We start from the raw sequence: 18,104 nt of genomic DNA, 5'->3' as shown, positions 1-18,104 counted from the left end.
ACAAGATCTACCTACAATCGAGGACTCGACAGTGAGCTTGAAGAACTGGAACAAAAACTCTTCAGAGATTGCCTCAAACTTTTCCACTGTATTTTTCTTCTGCTCTTTTCTGTCTCTATTTGCATGTGTGTATCGCGTATGCATACTAGCGTGGCCGTGTCATGTAGCCGTAGGTGTTAACCGTTTTCGAGTTTAAGTTCAATTTTAATCAATTTCAATCTTTCTTCTTTAAATCTAAGAAAACCTGTTTGTGCTGGTTTCTTTGCCTTATAATCGGAAAGCAGTGAACAAGGATTCACCAAGGGGGAGCTAAAGACACCGTGTGTTTAAAATTAAACCCTATTACAGTAAGACCAGGTGAAGGCTGAGAGGGAACCCTAGACCTCTTTCTCACCAGATCATAACAGGAGTTTTAATCTGTATCTAACCCCATGGTGTACGTGTCCTGGGAGTGTTTGATGGGACAGTGTAGAGGGAGCTTTACTCTGTATCTAACCCCGTTTTTTTTTCTCCAATAAAATAACCATTTTCCAATCATTCCCTGTTCTTGATTGGACAGTGTAGAGGGAGCTTTACTCTGTATCTAACCCCGTTTTTTTTTTTTTTCTTTTTTTTTATTTATGTCGAGGGGGCCTTTATTCCTCAAGCCCCCTTTATATACACACTTATATTTTTACAATAACTTTATTAAAAACAGAAATAAACAAAAACTCAAATTAAAATGCCATTCTCGGCGTCAACGATGCACTCCAGTCCCTGCGGTGCCCACCGGTCGCGGAAGGCCTCAAGCGTACCAGTGGACACTGCATGCTCCTTCTCCAGGGCCACCCGGGCGCGAACGTAACCGCGGAAGAGGGGCAGGCAGTCGGGGAGGACGGAGCCCCCGACGGCCCACAACCTGGACCTGTGAATTGCCACCTTGGCCAGGCCCAGGAGCAGACCGACAAGGAGATCCTCCTCCCGGCCCAAGCCCCTCCGCACCGGGTGCCCAAAGATCAGGAGCGTGGGACTGAAGTGCAGCCAGAATTTGAGGAGCAGCCCCTTCAGATACTCAAATAGGGGCTGCAACCTCGCACACTCCGTGTAAACGTGGAACACGGACTCGTCCAGGCCGCAGAAAGTACAGGCGGCCTGGGAGTCCGTGAACCTACTTAAAAGTCTATTGCACGGGACTGCTCTGTGCAGCACCCTCCATCCCAAGTCCCCGATGTAAAGGGGGAAGACTCCCGCGTAGAGAGACCTCCATCGGGGTTTCCCCTCGCCGCCAGATGGCAACGCGGACCGCCAGGGCGTGTCCGGCCGGCTGACGAGGGCGAGGAAGTGGAGAGTGTGCAGGAGCAGCCCGTACAGGAAACCCCTCCGCGCCAATTGGAATGGCACGGAGGGCATTTCCGAGAGGCGGCTCGAGTTGTGCGGGACCGGCTCCCGAGGAGGGTTTCGGGGCCTGGGTCCGATGAGCAGTTCCGGTTGAGCGGGGGTCAGCTCCGCCGGGATCGCTCCGCACTTCCGAGCCCCCTCGCCACCCGCAGTGAGGGGCGTTCCGGGGGTTTCGGCTACTCCTCCGCCCGCCGGACCATCCCTGGAGTCGGCCGCCCGGACAGCCGAGGCGCTCTCCTCCGCCGGCGGGGGAGCGCCCTGACTGGAGGCGACCATGTTCCAGACTCAGAATAGATCCCGGTAAAAGACAGGCAACTCCCTCAGAGAGGCGCGGCTAATGGACTCCACCGGGAGCTGCGTGTCGTCTTGAAGGCAGTGACACTGGCGGAAAAAATACGTCGCTAGCGCACACCATCTGGGAGGACGCTCGACGTACAGGTATCTCTGCAGGGTCCGAAGGCGGAGAGTCGCAGCCTGGGTGCGGACGCACACCAGCGACTGACCGCCCTCCTCGATCGGGAGACGCAGGACCGCGGCAGAGACCCAGTGTTTCCTCTTGCCCCAGAAGAAATCGAAGAGTTTTTTCTGGATCTTGGTGGCAAATACAGGTGGCGGGGCCAAAGTGACCAACCGGTACCACAGCATGGAGGCCACCAGTTGGTTTATGACCAACGCTCGGCCCCTGTAGGAAAGCACTCGGAGCAGTCCTGTCCAGCGCCCTAGCCGAGCGGTGACTTTCGCCTCCAACTCCTGCCAGTTTGCCGGCCAGGCTTCCTCAGCGGGGCTAAGGTGGACTCCCAGATAGAGGAGGTGCGTGGTGCTCCACGCAAAAGGTGTCATCTCCTCCGGCAGGGAGTCCACCCGCCACTGACCAACCAGGAGTCCGGAACATTTCTCCCAATTGATCCTCGCGGAGGACGCGGCAGAAAAGGTCTGCTGGCAGTCGCGCATCCTCCGCAAGTCAACGGGATCTGTGATTGCGAGGAGCACATCGTCGGCGTAAGCCGAGAGGACGACCCGCATGGCCGGCTCGCGCAGAGCCAATCCAGTCAACCTCCTGCGAAGCAGGCACAGGAAGGGCTCCACGCAGATGGTATACAATTGGCCGGACATGGGGCATCCCGGACGCACTCCTCTCCCAAAGCGAAGGGGCGCCGTCAAGGACCCGTTAACTTTGACTAGACACTCTGCGGCGGCGTATAAAAGTCGGACCCGGGCCACGAAATGCGGCCCGAGTCCGAAAGCGCGCAGAGTCCCGAAAAGGTAATCGTGATCCACCCTGTCGAACGCCTTCTCCTGATAGAGGGAGAGAAAGGCGACCGACTGACCAGTCCTCTGGGAAAGATGGATCAGGTCCCGGACCAGGTGGATGTTGTCCTGGATGGACCGGCCCGGGACCGTGTAGGACTGGTCGGGGTGGATCATGTGGGCCAGTACGGAGCCCAGGCGGGTAGACATAGCCCGGGCAAAGATCTTATAATCCGTGCTGAGGAGGGAGACCGGACGCCAGTTTTTTAGCAGGCGGAGATCGCCCCTCTTCGGCAGCAGGACGATGACCGCCCTGCGCCACGAGAGGGGCATCTCCCCGGTCGCCAGGCTTTCCCCCAGGACCCGCGCGTAATCGTCCCCCAGGACGTCCCAGAACGCCCTGAGGAACTCCACGGTCAACCCATCCAGCTCTGGGGATTTGCCCCTCGAGAGCTGGTGGAGGGTGCCAGTCAGCTCCGCCAACGTGAGCGGAGCCTCCAATCCTTCGGCGCCCTCCGGGCTGACCAGCGGCAGGTCCTCCCACAAAACTCTGCGCGCATCCTCGCTGGACGGATCCGGAGAGAACAACGCACTGTAATAAGTACGGACCAGGAGGCCCATTCCCTCCGGATCCGTATGGAGGATCCGTCGTCGGCCAGCAGCTCGATGAGCTGCTTACGGACCCCCTGCCATTTTTCCAGCGAGTAGAAGAAGGGTGAGGCGCGGTCCAAATCTTCCAGGATCTGGATCCGCGACCTCACGTACGCGCCTCGGGACCCTATGAGCTGCAGGTCCCTCAGCGCGCCCTTCTTCTCTTTGTACGCCTGCCACAGGGCCGGGTCCATGACGGCATGACCGAGGCGGGACTCCAAGTCGAGCACCTCCCTCTCAAGGCGCCCGATCTCGGCTTCCCGCCTCTTGGTCGACCCCTTCGCGTACTCCTGACAGAAGACGCGGATGTGAGTCTTGCCCACATCCCACCATAGCCTAAAGGAGGGGAAGCCCCCCGCTTCCTTCTCCAGTCGTCCCAGAATCGACAGAACAAGTCCCGAAATCGCACGTCCTCCAGCAGCCGGTTGTTAAAGTGCCAGTACGCCGACCCCGCCTGCGTGCGGAGCGGAGTGAACTCCGCCCACACCAGGTGGTGGTCCGAGCACGGCACCAGCCGCATGGAGGCCGCCGAGACGCGGGAGACGAACGCCTGCGAAATGTAGAGGCGGTCGATTTGCGACCCCCCTCCTCCAGACCTCCACGTGAAGGCGCTGGAGTCGGGATGGAGATTCCGCCAGACGTCCACCAAGTTAAGGGAGCTGATCAGTCCCCTCAACTTCTCCACCGACGCTTGGCCGCGCTGGGGACCGGAGCGATCTCCCACCTCGAGGGTGCAGTTAAAATCCCCCCCGAGGATGATGCACTCGCCGCTATCGATGGAGCTTAAGAGAGCGGACACTTCTTCAATGAAGCGCGCTTGCAACGCGCCGGGCCTGGGCGCGTACACGTTCACAAAGTGAAGCGGCACGCTACCCAGGCGAACGGCGAGGTGGAGCAAGCGGCCCGGCACTAGCTCCTTGACCCCCAAGATCTCCGGCTGAAAAGTCGGGGCCAACAAGATAGCCACCCCACTAGAAATAGGGGTGAGGTGACTCATGTAGACCCCACCCTGCCACTCCAGGAGCCAGGTGGCTTCGTCTCCCGGAACGGTGTGGGTTTCCTGCAGAAAGCTCACCGTGTATCTCCCTTCCCTAAGGACTGAGAGATTGTGAAATCTGCGGTGAGCCCCTCTGCTGCCGTTGATGTTGAGGCTGGCTATGGTTATCTTCATGTCAAAGGTACTTAAATCCCGCCACCAACAGCTCACTGTGAGGAGGGAGTGGAAGTGCACCTGGCCCTCCACTCCCCCAGCAACCCATTGAGGAACACATTAAAACGGCGCCTCTCAACCAGTTTCACGCCCGCGCGCTTGCCCGCTTTCTTCAGGGCGGCACGGACGGACTGGATGATCAGCGCCAGACTCGACCAACGGCCGAGGGCCAGCTGAAATTTATCGCGGCAACCCCTGCAAGCCGCGAGGAAAATCCCGGAGTTCCGCCGTGGGGATGAGAGGAGATTCGGTGGGAGGCACGAGGGACTCCACCACCTCACTGGCGATGGAATCAAGGTCATCCTCTGTGCCCAACACCGAATCCCCATCCTCCTCCGGGTCGTCACCGCCAGCGGCCGACACATCCACCACACACTGTGGGGCGGATGTCCCGGCCGCGCCAGCTGGTCCCGCCTCCGTCACGATCCCACCCCCAGGATCGATGGCGGAGGAGTCCTCTCTGGGTTCTATTGTGAAACTGGAGCCTGTAGGCACCAGCGGTTCAGGACCCCCCTCCACCTCCGTCCCCAGGCCAATGAGTGGTCCAGGGGAGACAGAAGATCCGGACTCCGGGTAACCAGCCGGAGCCGAGACTGGAGGCGGAGGGAGGAGGCTATCTCCCGCTCCGCCAGCACCCACAGGCCCAGCAGATGGGGCAGCATTCTCAGTTATAACTGGGTCGGGTGTCTCCTGGTTGGTGGTGGACTCCGGCTGGGAGGCCCGATCCTCTGGGGCCTCGCCCTCCCCTTCATTCAGGGCACCCGACCCAGTCGCAGTGGCAGAATGGGCGGCGTCCCCAGGCTCCCCCACCACAAGCAGGGCCCCACTTACTCCTTCAGGAGGGGCCTCAAGTACCGGGGCCTTCCCCTCCCCTCCATCCTGAGGAATAGAGTGCTCCTGCCCGGACTTTGCAGCCTTGGTGGTGGCGGTAGGGGAAACCTGGGGACCCGAAACAGGAGACAGCTCCCCTCCAACAGATGGGCCCTGCGCCTCAGGGCCCCTTGTTACCTCTGTGGAGGGGTGCCTTCTCCTCTTTTTCCCAGTTGTGTGCGGAGGCTCAGAGACCTCCATATCATCAGAGGCCTCCACCTCCACACTCTCCTTTTTTTTATTCACCCTGGGCCTGAGCCCAGCCCTGGGGCAAGTTGACTTCCCGAGATCGGGCCTTGGGCTGAGCTCAGGCTCGGGTAGTGTCACGGTGTCCAGGGGACGCGCCTCTCGATGTTTATTTTTCCTCCGCGCCTTCCTTCCACTTGGACGGTCACCCCCCTCCCTGCCGGAGGCCGTGAAAACCACAGCCTCCGGTACCGACTGAATGGTATCTGGTGGTGGTGTAGGGGGGGTGGGAGGAGGTGCAGCGTCGCCACCCTGGGCCGCCGAGTTGGAGTTGGCAGCCGGGAGGTTGGGGCAGTTCTTACGAACATGCCCCACCCCCTTACAGACATGGCACCGCACCCCGTCCAAGGTCCAGAAGACGCGGTAGGCCGTCCCCTGGAATTCTACATAAAAGTGGCCCTCTGTCACCTCCTCCCGCGCCAGCTGCATGAATAACTGGCGGCGGAAGGAGTACACGTGTCGGAGGCTGTTCTCCCGAAGACCGAGCAGGACTGGGGTGAGCCCCGTCTTTACCTCCCCCAGATGGTGCAGGTGGGGAAGGAGGAGCTCACCAGGAATGAAGGGCGGGACATTGGATAGGATGAGCCTTTGCGCAGTGGCCTCCAGGGGGTCCACTGGCAGAAAGGTCCCGCCCACGGTGAGCCCCTTGCTCAGAGCCAGGGACACCGCCCGCTCATTCTTCAGGAAAAACACTGCCTTTCCGTACATTTTAGAGGCTGCAACAATGGCCGAAGGGCCGACAACCTCGGCCATTGCTTTCACGCATGCCTCGATAGTCATGTTCGGGTGGACATAGCTCTTGACCCCATGCTTCGATGTTAATAAAGCAAACGGTGACGGGGCAACAGGTGCAGCTGCAGCAGCCGCAGCAGCATATGAACAGGAAGGCCCCGCCACCGGCGAAGAGGGGCTTGCCATGGGGTCGCAAAGCTACGCCCACCCCCAAGAAACAAAGCACACGACAGTTTTCTTGAACACAAACAATATGATGGGGGAGGGGAGGATGGGAATAGAGGAGGATAGGGCTGAAAAGGACAAGGAGAGGAGAGGATAGGTGGCCGAGTGATGGAAGAGAGAGAACAGCTGCAAGGATGTTACACTTCAATTGGTGGTTGGAGCACCTTCCTGCAGAGTCGACACTCCACTCTTCCAGTTAGGGGAGGGTTCTTCGCCCGGGTCGGTTAGAGCCGCCCGGTTCTCTCCCTTTTCTGTTGTTGCATAAGGATAAGGATTTTCTTCAGCCGGGCAGCTCCAGCCGTCCCGAGCCACACAGTTGGGGGTGGGGAGGGAGCCCCTTTTGTGCAGGATGGCAGATAAACACAAGAGTTAGTACAGGGGCTCCCTATAGAATTTGGCAGCCCCACCCCTGGATCTTCCGGTGCCTTCTCCCTCCCCCAACAGTCCAAACAACCAACAGTTCTCTGGTGCTCCAACACCCACCTCTCCAAAATGACTCTCAGGTCTTCTTAGTCTTGAAAAAGTGCAACAGTTCCACAGTAAATACAGCTGTCTCCACTCTATAGTCACCTCTTTGCAGTTATTCCACTCTCCTCTCCCCAGTTGCTGCAGTCTCCACTCTCCACTCTCCACTCTCCACTCTGCAATTGCTGCAACACAGGTGCAGCTGCTCCCCCTGATTGCTGGCAGGAAGTGCTCAAAATTGACCAGCCAATCCCAGTGCTGTACCTGTCCTGGGAGTGTTTGATGGGGACAGTGTCGAGGGAGCTTTACTCTGTATCTAACCCCGTGCTGTACCCGTCCTGGGAGTGTTTGATGGGACAGTGTAGAGGGAGCTTTACTCTGTATCTAACCCTGTGCTGTACATGTCCTGGGAGTATTTGATGGGACAGGGTAGAGGGAGCTTTACTCTGTATCTAACCCCGTTTTTTTTAGGGAGCTTTACTCTGTATCTAACCCCGTGCTGTACCTGTCCTGGGAGTGTTTGATGGGGACAGTGTAGAGGGAGCTTTACTCTGTATCTAACCCCGTGCTGTACCTGCCCTGATTGCTAAGCCAAGTCTCTGTCATCAACATTGGATATGAACAGCTGGTCGGCCTCACTGCCTGCATTTGCTGTCATCCTTCACTGCAATCTCACCCACCTTGTGACACCGCAACTTTTGCTGTTAACTGTGGCTGTAGTATTCTGACCTTTCAGTCAGTATGTTTTGGGTTCATCGTCCCTCTCAGAGACCTGAAGCACAAAATCCAGCAGTACTGAATGAGTCTGCACTGTCGGAGGTGCCGTCTTTCTGATGAGATATTAAGCTGTGGCCCTGTCTCGGGTGGATGATGTTGTGCCACTACTGGGAGAAGTGCAGCCACACTATCCATCATGTACTGGCCAACATTTATCCCTCAATCAAATTTACTAAAGCACTTTATGTGGCCATTTAACCCATTGTTGTCAGTGGCATCTTGCTGTGTTTCATACATTACAACTGTGACTAGACTTCAAAAGAAGTATGTCATTGGCTGTTAAGCACTTTGGGATGTCATGAGCCCACAAAAGGCGTTATATAAATGCAACTTCTCTCTATTTTTGTTACTGTCACAGGAGGAATTAACGAGTTAAGGGAGGGTTACTGTTCGGCATGGGCCTAAATCTCAGCTCGAGCCATTGATTTGACGGAGTTGGGGGATGACAGAGTACCTGTCCATCTGTGTAATAAACGCTTGGATAAACCTTCTGATGTTTGTTCATTATTATGGTGACAAGGTGAAAAAAACGCTATTGCTTTCACTGATACATCATAATATTGTATCAAAAAACAATCAGAGGCTTTCTCTCCTCCCGCCAAAACTGAAAAATATGTCAGCAACTTTGCCATGATTGACAGTGCCCCTTTGAAAGCCCTGGCTATACACCATTTTTGTGTGCACCGCACCATCCTGCATCGGACTACCAGATCTTCAGAGCTTACGAATTCCACACAGTGAAACAAAAAAACGTTCTGTCTGAGCACCTGTGCAGGGATTGAGGCATCGGAGGTGACAAAACCGGCAGGGCTGAGCAGAATGGTTCCACATTGTAACAAGGACGGCGTTAAGAAAAACCCAACTGCGTCCATTGATGCACTTCAAGGAAGAGAGCCCATCACCCCTACGCAGTCTGAATGCAACCTGACTCCAATCCAACACTTCATGGTTGCTTCTCAACACCCTTGGAATTTGTGGAAACAATTCAGGGCAACTAGTGTCGGGCACTATCTGAGACGTTGTGAGTCCAGGTCCAGAGGGAAAAATAAAGAAAAAAAAACGGTCATGACTCCACATTTTAACCAAAATCTAACACCCTTTAAACACTCGTCCGGCTCCCATTGGGGCCAAAATGAGCATTCTTTCATTCACAACCTTTGGCTCCTTTCACCCCTGCTCCCCCACCAGCTGCTGACCGGTTGGGTATAATATCCAGGCAGTGCCAGCTGCTATCTTGCCTGAGATGCCAGTTACACTGAGGGCATCGAGCTGGAGCCTGAATCCCTGCCCTCACTCGACAGCGAGGGATGTTCGACATGTTTTGTTTATTTGGAAATGGGGAGAACAGGACAAGACCTTTGATGAGCTGTGTTAGTTGTGTAATGATTATCAAGAGAACCACTAAGCCGGAGGCAGTGTGACCCGATGAGGGGACGGACAGACCTGAGTATCTGGGCTCAGTCTTTTCAATGGATGGTGTGACAGGGACTTGGCTCAGTTTTCTGAATGCCGCCCTTTAGTTGGATTTTGATGCCCTCCTGTCACCTCTAGGTCCTTTGGACTGAATTTAACACAATGTCTCACTTCAGGTCTCTTCCAGTGTCTGGTGGCACCTTTCCAGGAGTTTATCTAAGAGATACTGACTTGGAAGATCCTGCATTTGATATCAGTCTACAATGAGAGAGCTGATGTCAGGGAGTATTGCGATTGGCCTCAGTTCACCAGGAGAGGGTAAAATTGGACAGGGTTGATATACTGATCGTTACCCATTGGTTCCGATGCTCCCCATAGTTGAATAGACCGGCCACACTCACACACTCTGGGTTGCAATTGAGACAAGGGATTGGAGTGGAGATCGTGGGGGGAGAGGGGAATGGCGATCGTTTTGGACCTGTTCTCCTGAAAACAGTCAATAATTTGAGAGGAGAAATCTGACGAGATGCCGGGTGGTGCGCTGAAATCAAAATTGGTAGCGGCATGGTCCCGTCGGTTGGGTTAAGCTCCCACTTCCCTCCAAGAGGGCGACACACTGCGCTCTTCTGAACAATGTTCTCTCTGAGCTACGCGGGGGTGCCGCTGTGCCGCAGGCTGGAAGGTACCGCACAGTGCAATATATAGGCTGTGCACAACCAAGAAACCATTGGCAGGACATTGGTCCTGAAGCAAGCTGGCCCCAAACATGCCAGGTGAACAGCATCCGCTCACCCACTGTGGCCATCGGGGATCCCATGTAAGATAACTCAAGAGACCTTGACCCAACTGAACCCAAGCACAGCATTGCCAGAGAGTGGAGCAATCAAGACACAAATAAAGCACCAATGAAGCTACATTCAGACAAAACAGTGAGACATTACGACTCCCAGCAGGACATGTGGGATTCACTCACAAGTCTTCACTGTAGTGAGATACAGTACAGGAAAAAGCCCAATGAAGAAGTTGTGCCAGTGCACTTTCTGAGCAAAACTGTCACCTCAAATTATTTCAATTTGTACAGTAGGCACGATCCTACAGCTCTCCACATTTATAACCCAGTCTAGAAACGGATGTCTTTTCAGTTCAAACTGACTCAGTGCAAACACTTAACCCACCCCAGTTACACGCTACTGAAATCCGAGGGAAGACTTCACAAAGTTCCCCTTCAACACTCACTCCCTGCAGGCAGCCGGCTTTTGCTCAGGTCAACACACTCATTGTTTTCCAGTCAGCTCCACCATCCTGCCCATGAAAAGGCAGCTATTTTTAGTCTTCAGGGCTGGTTTGACAACTGACCAAAAAATTCCCAAGTTAGGCGGAGGGGCAGGAGCCAGAGAAAGAGAGTGGAAAACGGGATTTGCTGAGGTGATTTCTCAGCATGAGGAGGAGAGAAAAGAAAAAAGCAACGGAGGTGAAGAAACCTCACATAGAGAGAGCCGGAGATAGCAGACAGAGAGAGAGAGAGCATGAAAGAGACATAAAATCAGGAGATTGAGACCAAAATAGGGAAATTAGTGAGGAAGAGAGAGAGAGCCCAGGAAAGAGACATAAAATAAGGAGATAAAGCACACACTAAGAATAGGAAGAATAGCGTGGGAAAGAGAGAGAGCAAAACATCAGAAAAAAGTATCCAGAGAAAAAATGTGAGAAAGGAAGGGTGAGAAATATTGATGTAGATGAAAGAGACAATTTGTGCACATGGCTATTCGACAGAAAGGAATACAGAGAGAGAGATAGGGTAGAAAATATATTATAACCTTAAAGAGAGGGAACAACAATATTTAACAGTATAATAATGATCAAACAGTCCTAAACACATAGCAATCTTCCCAACAGCAATCACACATTACATACCAAGTATAAGGAGGCTGTATTTGGTGCCCATTGTTTTCTCAGTAAAGTTTAACAGTCGTAGCTAGTCCAGTTGTGCTCTTGTTCTAACACTACGCTCACCCTTTTCCTACTACTGAGATCATCTGGCAAAACGACAACAGTTGTAGTCATAAACACCACCCAAATGGGAAGAGCAACCTCGGGCCAGCCTCTGAGACTGCTTAAATAAAAGCAAAATACTGCGGATGCTGGAAATCTGAAACAAAAACAAGAAATGCTGGAATCACTCAGCAGGTCTGGCAGCATCTGTGGAAAGAGAAGCAGAGTTAACGTTTCGGGTCAGTGACCCTTCTTCGGAACTGACAAATATTAGAAAAGTCACAGATTATAAACAAGTGAGGAGGGGGTGGGGCAAGAGATAACAAAGGAGAAGGTGCAGATTGGACCAGGCCACATAGCTGACCATAAGGTCACGGAGCAAAGGCAAACAATATGTTAATGGTGTGTTGAAAGACAAAGCATTAGTACAGAATAGGTGTGAATACACTGAGACTGCTTGCTTTATTAAAGAAGCAGCCTGTTTAGACAGAACTTCAATTTACGTCAGGGAATCTTCCTTGAGGGCTGAGTTTTTTCCAGTCTTTGTGCCACAACAGCTCAAGTACAGTAAGGTTTGAGGCCCTGAATCTGAGGAATCTTTGACCTCTCTCTTCTGCTGTTGGGTATCTAACTCTATGCACCCCACACGTGCCTGAAAATGGGCGCTCTGAATTTCTTAGCCATTATCCCTTGTTTGTACTTCTTTTAATACTTTTCCTCTTCTGCCCCTTCTCTTGAAGGTACGGATTGTCAGGTAGGTGATAAGTTTCAATGGGAGCTGGTCGTCACCGAGCAGATGACCCTTTAGCTGACACCGCCCTCTCTCAGCATCGCCTCTTATCATTGACTGCCAGCGACATCCTTTGCATCCTGATTTTTAGCCGGAGGTTGGAGCAGTGGGACACAGCTCGGCGCAACCAGTAAAGATTGAGGGCGGAGAGCGCAGGGCCCATCAGAAGTCGGGTGTATCTCACCCTGCTACAGAGTAGCTCACATGACAGCTTGCACAGCCCTGAGCCTGGGTTGGCCGTGGTGCAACACGTCCATCGACGTCCGCAGGTGGTCGCGGCCTCTCGCCCCTGTCAACGGGAACATAGCTGCGCTGCGTAAAGGGCTCACCCCGAACCCAGGTGCTGGCTGAAGCTGAGAGTTGAATACAAAGGAACAATTACAGAGCCTAGAGCATGAATTAAAAAAAACAGATGAATTAATCTGCGTGTAACGTGCCTCATGGTTCATATGGGACTCAATCTAGCGACAGGAAGGTAATAATACTGAGAGGGAGGGACCAATGTCAGGCTGACCTTAACATTGTGTCACATTTAGTGGTCCTTGTACCATTTTTGGCTTCTGTCCTTATTCAAACTGGATTTTAATTTAATAACAATTGGAAAGCAAACTGGACAAATCCTGAACTATTTCTTCAAGTGATTGTATTAGAAGTGACCTTTATTTCAATGCTGCCATCTTCCTCTACTGTGTCTGGTTCTCCTGCACAATCCTGTCCGACTGTGGGCCACAAACTGTCCAGCGATTAAAAATGAGCAAACCTCCTTGAGAATGTTGGTACTTTCTCCTAACTTTTAAAAGATGAGTATTAATTAATAATTTTGTAGACCTCTCCATGGATGTCGAGTTCTGCATGGGTTTAGAAACATGCAGCTCTTTCTGCAATTCAATATTTACAATTTTATAATAAAAGATGGGGAAAATTCCTTGGGATATTGTCCTGCCTAGCCACAAGCTCAGAAATTTCCCAGTTAAAGTTTACCGGAATTGCATTGCAGCGTGTTCATTGAATCCCATGGGACCACAGTTGACAAGTCTGACTGAACTGATATCGTGCGATCAAGATGTGGTCCTACAGCCCTTTGACAAGATCATAGTACCATAATTTTCCAAATATAATATATGCATTTTCCCCCAAGTTTATCTTGAAGTTAGGGTGTGTATTATATATGGTAACAAATCAACAATTTTTTTTACAGCTGGTCAAAAACATCTTTTTTGGATGCGTTGTGAATGATAACATATACTCACTGGAAATGTTGCATTTCGATGGTATTTTAAGGCATCAATGAGAATCGTCCCTTGTTTTCATTAATTTTCATCATTTATAAACACCTCGCAGATGTATCCTACTGCCCCGAGTTAGCCTTTGAGTGAACCATGAAGGGCCTGCCAGATGATCCACTGGTGCCCTGAGAAATTTGTCTGCACGTCAAGAGAAACATGCAGATTGTACATGGTGATAAGGACAATTTGACTCTTTGTTCATGAAAGTCGGGTGTGTGTTATATTTGGGTGCATATAATATTTGAAAAATTATGGTAATTACAGAAGAGGTAGGCCCACCTTAATTCAACCATCCAAATTTCCCATTAAGTAAAACAAAAATAATGATAGATATATGTTTAATTGGATAACTATCTTTTATACTGAAAACATACGTGTGTTCATAGGATCATAGGAAATAGAAGCAGGAGTAGGCCATTCAGCCCATCGAGCCTGCTCCGCATTCAAATAGATCATGGATGATCATCTACCTCTACGCCATTTTTCTCCACTATTCCCATATCCCTTGATGTCATTAGTATCCAGAAATCTATCGAGTTCTGTCTTGAACATGCTCAATGATTGAGGTTCCACAGCCTTCTGGGGTAACATAGTTGACACTGGGAATATTATCATTTAAGTTATTACGTTTCCTCCTTTTGTATAATTTGGGTTTTATTAATAAAAGAAAGAAAGACTTGTATATATACAGTGCCTTCCACGACCACCAGTTGTCTCGAAGCGCTTTACAGCCAATGAAACCATAAACCCGCCAACGGATTACCAATTGAGGTGAGGAATGATGCATCGTTGTTTAACACTGTGCCTAGAAATCAAACTTTAGAGTACCGTAGGTTAGCGTCCGTGTTTCAAGCAGGTTTGCTTTGGGAAGCTGGAGATCTTGAGTCCCTGGAATGATACAGTGTAAAAGGAGGCCATTCGGCCCATCATGCCTGTGCTGACCTCTCATGCCATACTACATAATATTACTTCCCTTCCCACAGACAGGAGAAAAACAGAAAAACCAATCCCAGGATTAATAAGGGGAAAAATACCCTCGGAAATTCCTCTCCGACCACCCCTCAAAGACAATCAAAACCAATCTGGGACGTCGCATGGACTAAGTGTGATCCATAAAGCCAATTTCCTTCTATATGATGTGATCACTGCCCCAGTCAAGAACCAGTCCAGCAGCCCCCCTGAATGCAAAGGGTCAGCACCCACCACACCAGCCAGTAATATATTCCAGAGGTAGGATGAGAACTGGGCCGAGCCTGGCCAAACTCATTTCACACAGTGCTATTACATGGAGGTAGAAAACAGAGGACACATTCACCTGGGCTGACTTCACACCTGGATTTCCGAGGTGACAGGATGGTTTGACAGCTCTCTGTACTGCTCAATCTCCAATTCTCTGGTTGTAGATGTCGGTGTAAAAGGCCAGAGAGATTAGCTTGAATTCCACAAGCTAAGGTTTGGTTAAACACTCTTCATACTCTACATTTCTCCAGCAATGGGTTCACGGGGCTGTGGAACTTCCTGCCTCACATTACTACTCGTAGTTATCATGTTTGTGGTTTAAATGCTGCTGCTTTGGAGCTCCGGTTGCAACCTGTGATGCTCTGTCAGTGTCACACTGTGCAGCTTTTGCCCAATTTCTACAGAATTACATAGAATCTACAGCACAGAAACAGGCCATTCAGCCCAACTGGTCTATGCCAGCATTTATTCTCCAGATGAATCACCTCCCAGTTTAACACACAGTTGTACTTAAAACACTGAAGGCAGGCTTTATCCCATCAACAAACAGGACTAAGTCACCCATCAGCTCTGCTGGTTAAGTGTCCCTTCTCCATCAAAGGGCTTAAATATCACATTCAATACAGTTTTTATCATAGTATGTGACAAAATATGATATAAATCTGTAATATTGATGTTGAAGCAGTCTAGACCAGTTACCCTGTTATATTATCCAAAATATATCTCCACAATGCCCCATGACTCACTACTGCATGACAACCTGTGTACCAAACACACATTGTATCATTCCACCGCACACAGAGGGATTTGAGGAAATAAAGTCAATGCAAGCTCCAGTATCGGTGTCAAAAGTGTGATTATTTAAGAAGCTCCGGGAACCCAAGACACAACACAGCCCATCTGATCCCCCGTACTCACCCATTATTAGATACAGCGTTCCTGATCTCATGATTTTCCAGCCACAGCCTCTCCAGACCAGTTACTGCGTGTAGCAGCTCTCACACACTGAGTGTGTCTGAGATCAACTTCAACACTTCTCAATACTCTATGTCATCCACAGGAACTGGAACTATGCTAGACGGAAGCTGTATTCTTGCACAACAACAGTGAGAAATAGCATGGTATATTTTTACATGGACAATAACAGTACATTTACCAGACAATAACAGTGCATGGGAAATGTGGGGATTAACAACACATGTTATACATGGACAGTAACAATTTGTACATGAGCAGTAACGGTGCATGTCTATGATGGACAGTAATTGTGCTTGTCATGTATAGATGGCAACTGTTTATTTATAGATTGTAACAACTTGATCCAGTGGTCAATTAGGCACTCAGCCCAGAGCTTAAAACAGGGGAGATTGAGTCACCCGTAGCAGCCTATCTTTAAGTACAGCAATCAACAAGAGTGTTTACTTTCCAACCAACACATTCTCACTCTCAATTCCTTCCTCTGCAAACTCCTGTCTCCAATTGAACTATTTCCCTGCAGTTTGTCCTGACAGGCTTGGGGGTAAGGGATAGGGTTGTTATCCTTGCTTTTTTTTATATACATAGAATGAACATAGAATATATAGCACAGAAGCAGACCATGCTGGTTTTTTGCTCCACTTGAGCCTCCTCCCGTCTTTCCTCATCTAACTCTATCAACATAACTCTATATTTCCTTTTCCTTCATGTGTTTAACTAGCTTCCCCATAAATGCATCCATACTATTTGCTATACTAATCTGTGCGGTAGGGAGTGTAGTATAAGGGCCTGAAAGGGTTAAGATTTGAGACAGTGAGAGTAAACCCCTCCCACTCTAGTGATGATGATGCAATAGTCACATGGGTATTAGGTTGGGAAGAAGCTGGAAGCAGCACGAGATGTGCTGGCTAGACAGGCTTGTGGAGAGTGTAAATAGTTGTATCTGTAGTTAATAAATGAGTTATGCTTTAACCCTACAAAGAACCCGAGACTTCTTTAAACAAAACTTGATTTACACGACCACAATACACAATCGTGAGTTCCACATTCTCACCGCTCTCTGGGTAAAGAAGTTTCTTCTGAATTCACTATTTAGTTTCTTGGTGACTATCTTACATTGATGGCTTCTAGTTTTACTGTTCCGCACAAGTGGAAACACATTCCCAGAGCTGGAATTTTACCAGGGCTTTGGAGATAGGCTGAGAGGTGGGAGGGTGGTAAAATGGCGGCAGAAGGCATTTGGAGGGAACCCCAAAGTGTTCCCGCCATCAGGGGATATATCCAGCAGGAGAAACGGTAGTGGGTCAGCTGCCCACTGATAGAAGGTGGGCGGGCCCTTCATCCAATTAATAGGCTAATTGATGCCCATTTCCCAACACTGCTGACAGTTTACTGACATTGGGACTGTCACCCTCCCCCCACCTTGCTGAATGAGGATCCACCAGCTTCACCGAGGCGGCCTCCCGGGGGCTTCCCGGGTGAGGGGGGCTTTCCTTTCTGGACCCTCCGTTCCCTGCTGCCACCGCTGGAAGGTTTACCCCCTTATCACCAGGGCCTGCCTGCTTGGTCCTGATTCAGAAATGAAAGTTGCTACAAGATGAGGGCGTCCTCTCCTTCTCCATGCAGCCTGAAGCAGCAGCCATTTCTAACGGTAGCACAGCTGAGGCTGCAGGGCTGGTGGCCCTCTGATTGGGCCAGCAGCTCCGAGAGGCAGGCCACTATCCTTAATTGGATGGTAGTCCAGGTGGCAGCCTCTTAACTTTTCAATTCTATCCCTCTAGAAATAAACCTCAGTGCTTGATTTGCTTTTCATTTAAATGGCCTGTGTTGCAACTTCTAGTGATTTGTGCATTTGTACTCCCAGATCCCTTTGCTCCTTTACCCCATTTATATTCTTCGTTTCTAAGCAATATGTGATTTTTTTTTTTGTCAAATTGCAATACCTTGTGTTTATCTGTCTTGAAATTCATTTGGAAATTATATACCTATTTTGCAGGTTTGTTCATATTTTCTTGTAATTCCTTGTAGTCCTCTTCCAATTTTGCATTGTCTGCAAAGTTACAAATTGTGTTTTTGATTCCAAAATCTAAATCATTAATATAAATTGTGAGGAATTATGGTCCCAGCCCTGGTATTTCAGGGGACCCACTTCACACCTTCTGCCACTCTGAATAGTACCATTTACTCCTCTTCTCTGCTTTCTGTCTTTCAACCAACCAGCTATCTATTCTGCTAGTTGTCCCTGACCCCATATTATTCATTATTTCATTATATGGTACCTCATCAAAGGACGTTTGGAAATCTAGATAATATTACATCTACTACATAACCCTCACCTACTCTCTCTGTTCACTATTCATTATTATATTTTTGTTTTGCTATTCTCTGCTTTAGTAGGGATTCCATTATTTTTCCGACTACTGATATTAAACTGACTGAGCTTTAGTTCCCTAGACATGTTCAATCTCCCTTCTTTAAATAAAAGTCTGTGTTAGCTAAGCACTAGTCCTCTGCCAATACACCTTTCTCAAATGGAATATTAAATATGTGTAGTAGAATTTCTATTATCTCTTTGGGGAGGGGGGGAAGGTCTGAATCATGAGATTAG

The 18,104-nt window shown here is 50.2% G+C and overlaps 1 protein-coding gene across 5 annotated transcripts in view; it reads right to left on the bottom strand.

Moving 5' to 3' along the window:
* Positions 1-15,552, bottom strand: part of LOC137355624 (adhesion G protein-coupled receptor E3-like) — a 71,099-nt gene extending 55,547 nt beyond the window's left edge. For 2 of the 5 annotated variants that reach the window (XM_068020980.1, XM_068020982.1), the window contains exons 1-2: positions 15,440-15,547; positions 11,129-11,363 (exon numbers count right to left, since the gene is read on the bottom strand). In XM_068020980.1, the coding sequence (XP_067877081.1) occupies positions 11,129-11,159 (31 nt within the window). In that variant the 5' untranslated portion in view covers positions 11,160-11,363; positions 15,440-15,547. Of the gene's footprint in view, positions 1-11,128; positions 11,364-15,439 lie in introns of all 5 variants that reach the window. The other 3 variants (XM_068020984.1, XM_068020983.1, XM_068020981.1) reach the window with 2 other exon arrangements.
* Between the last annotated feature and the right edge of the window lie 2,552 nt (positions 15,553-18,104).

Source organism: Heterodontus francisci, chromosome 43, assembly GCF_036365525.1.
Source record: "Heterodontus francisci isolate sHetFra1 chromosome 43, sHetFra1.hap1, whole genome shotgun sequence".
In the NCBI taxonomy this organism is placed as follows: domain Eukaryota; kingdom Metazoa; phylum Chordata; class Chondrichthyes; order Heterodontiformes; family Heterodontidae; genus Heterodontus; species Heterodontus francisci.
Note: the sequence above shows the minus strand (reverse complement) of the source record. Positions and strands in the feature narration are given on the sequence as shown.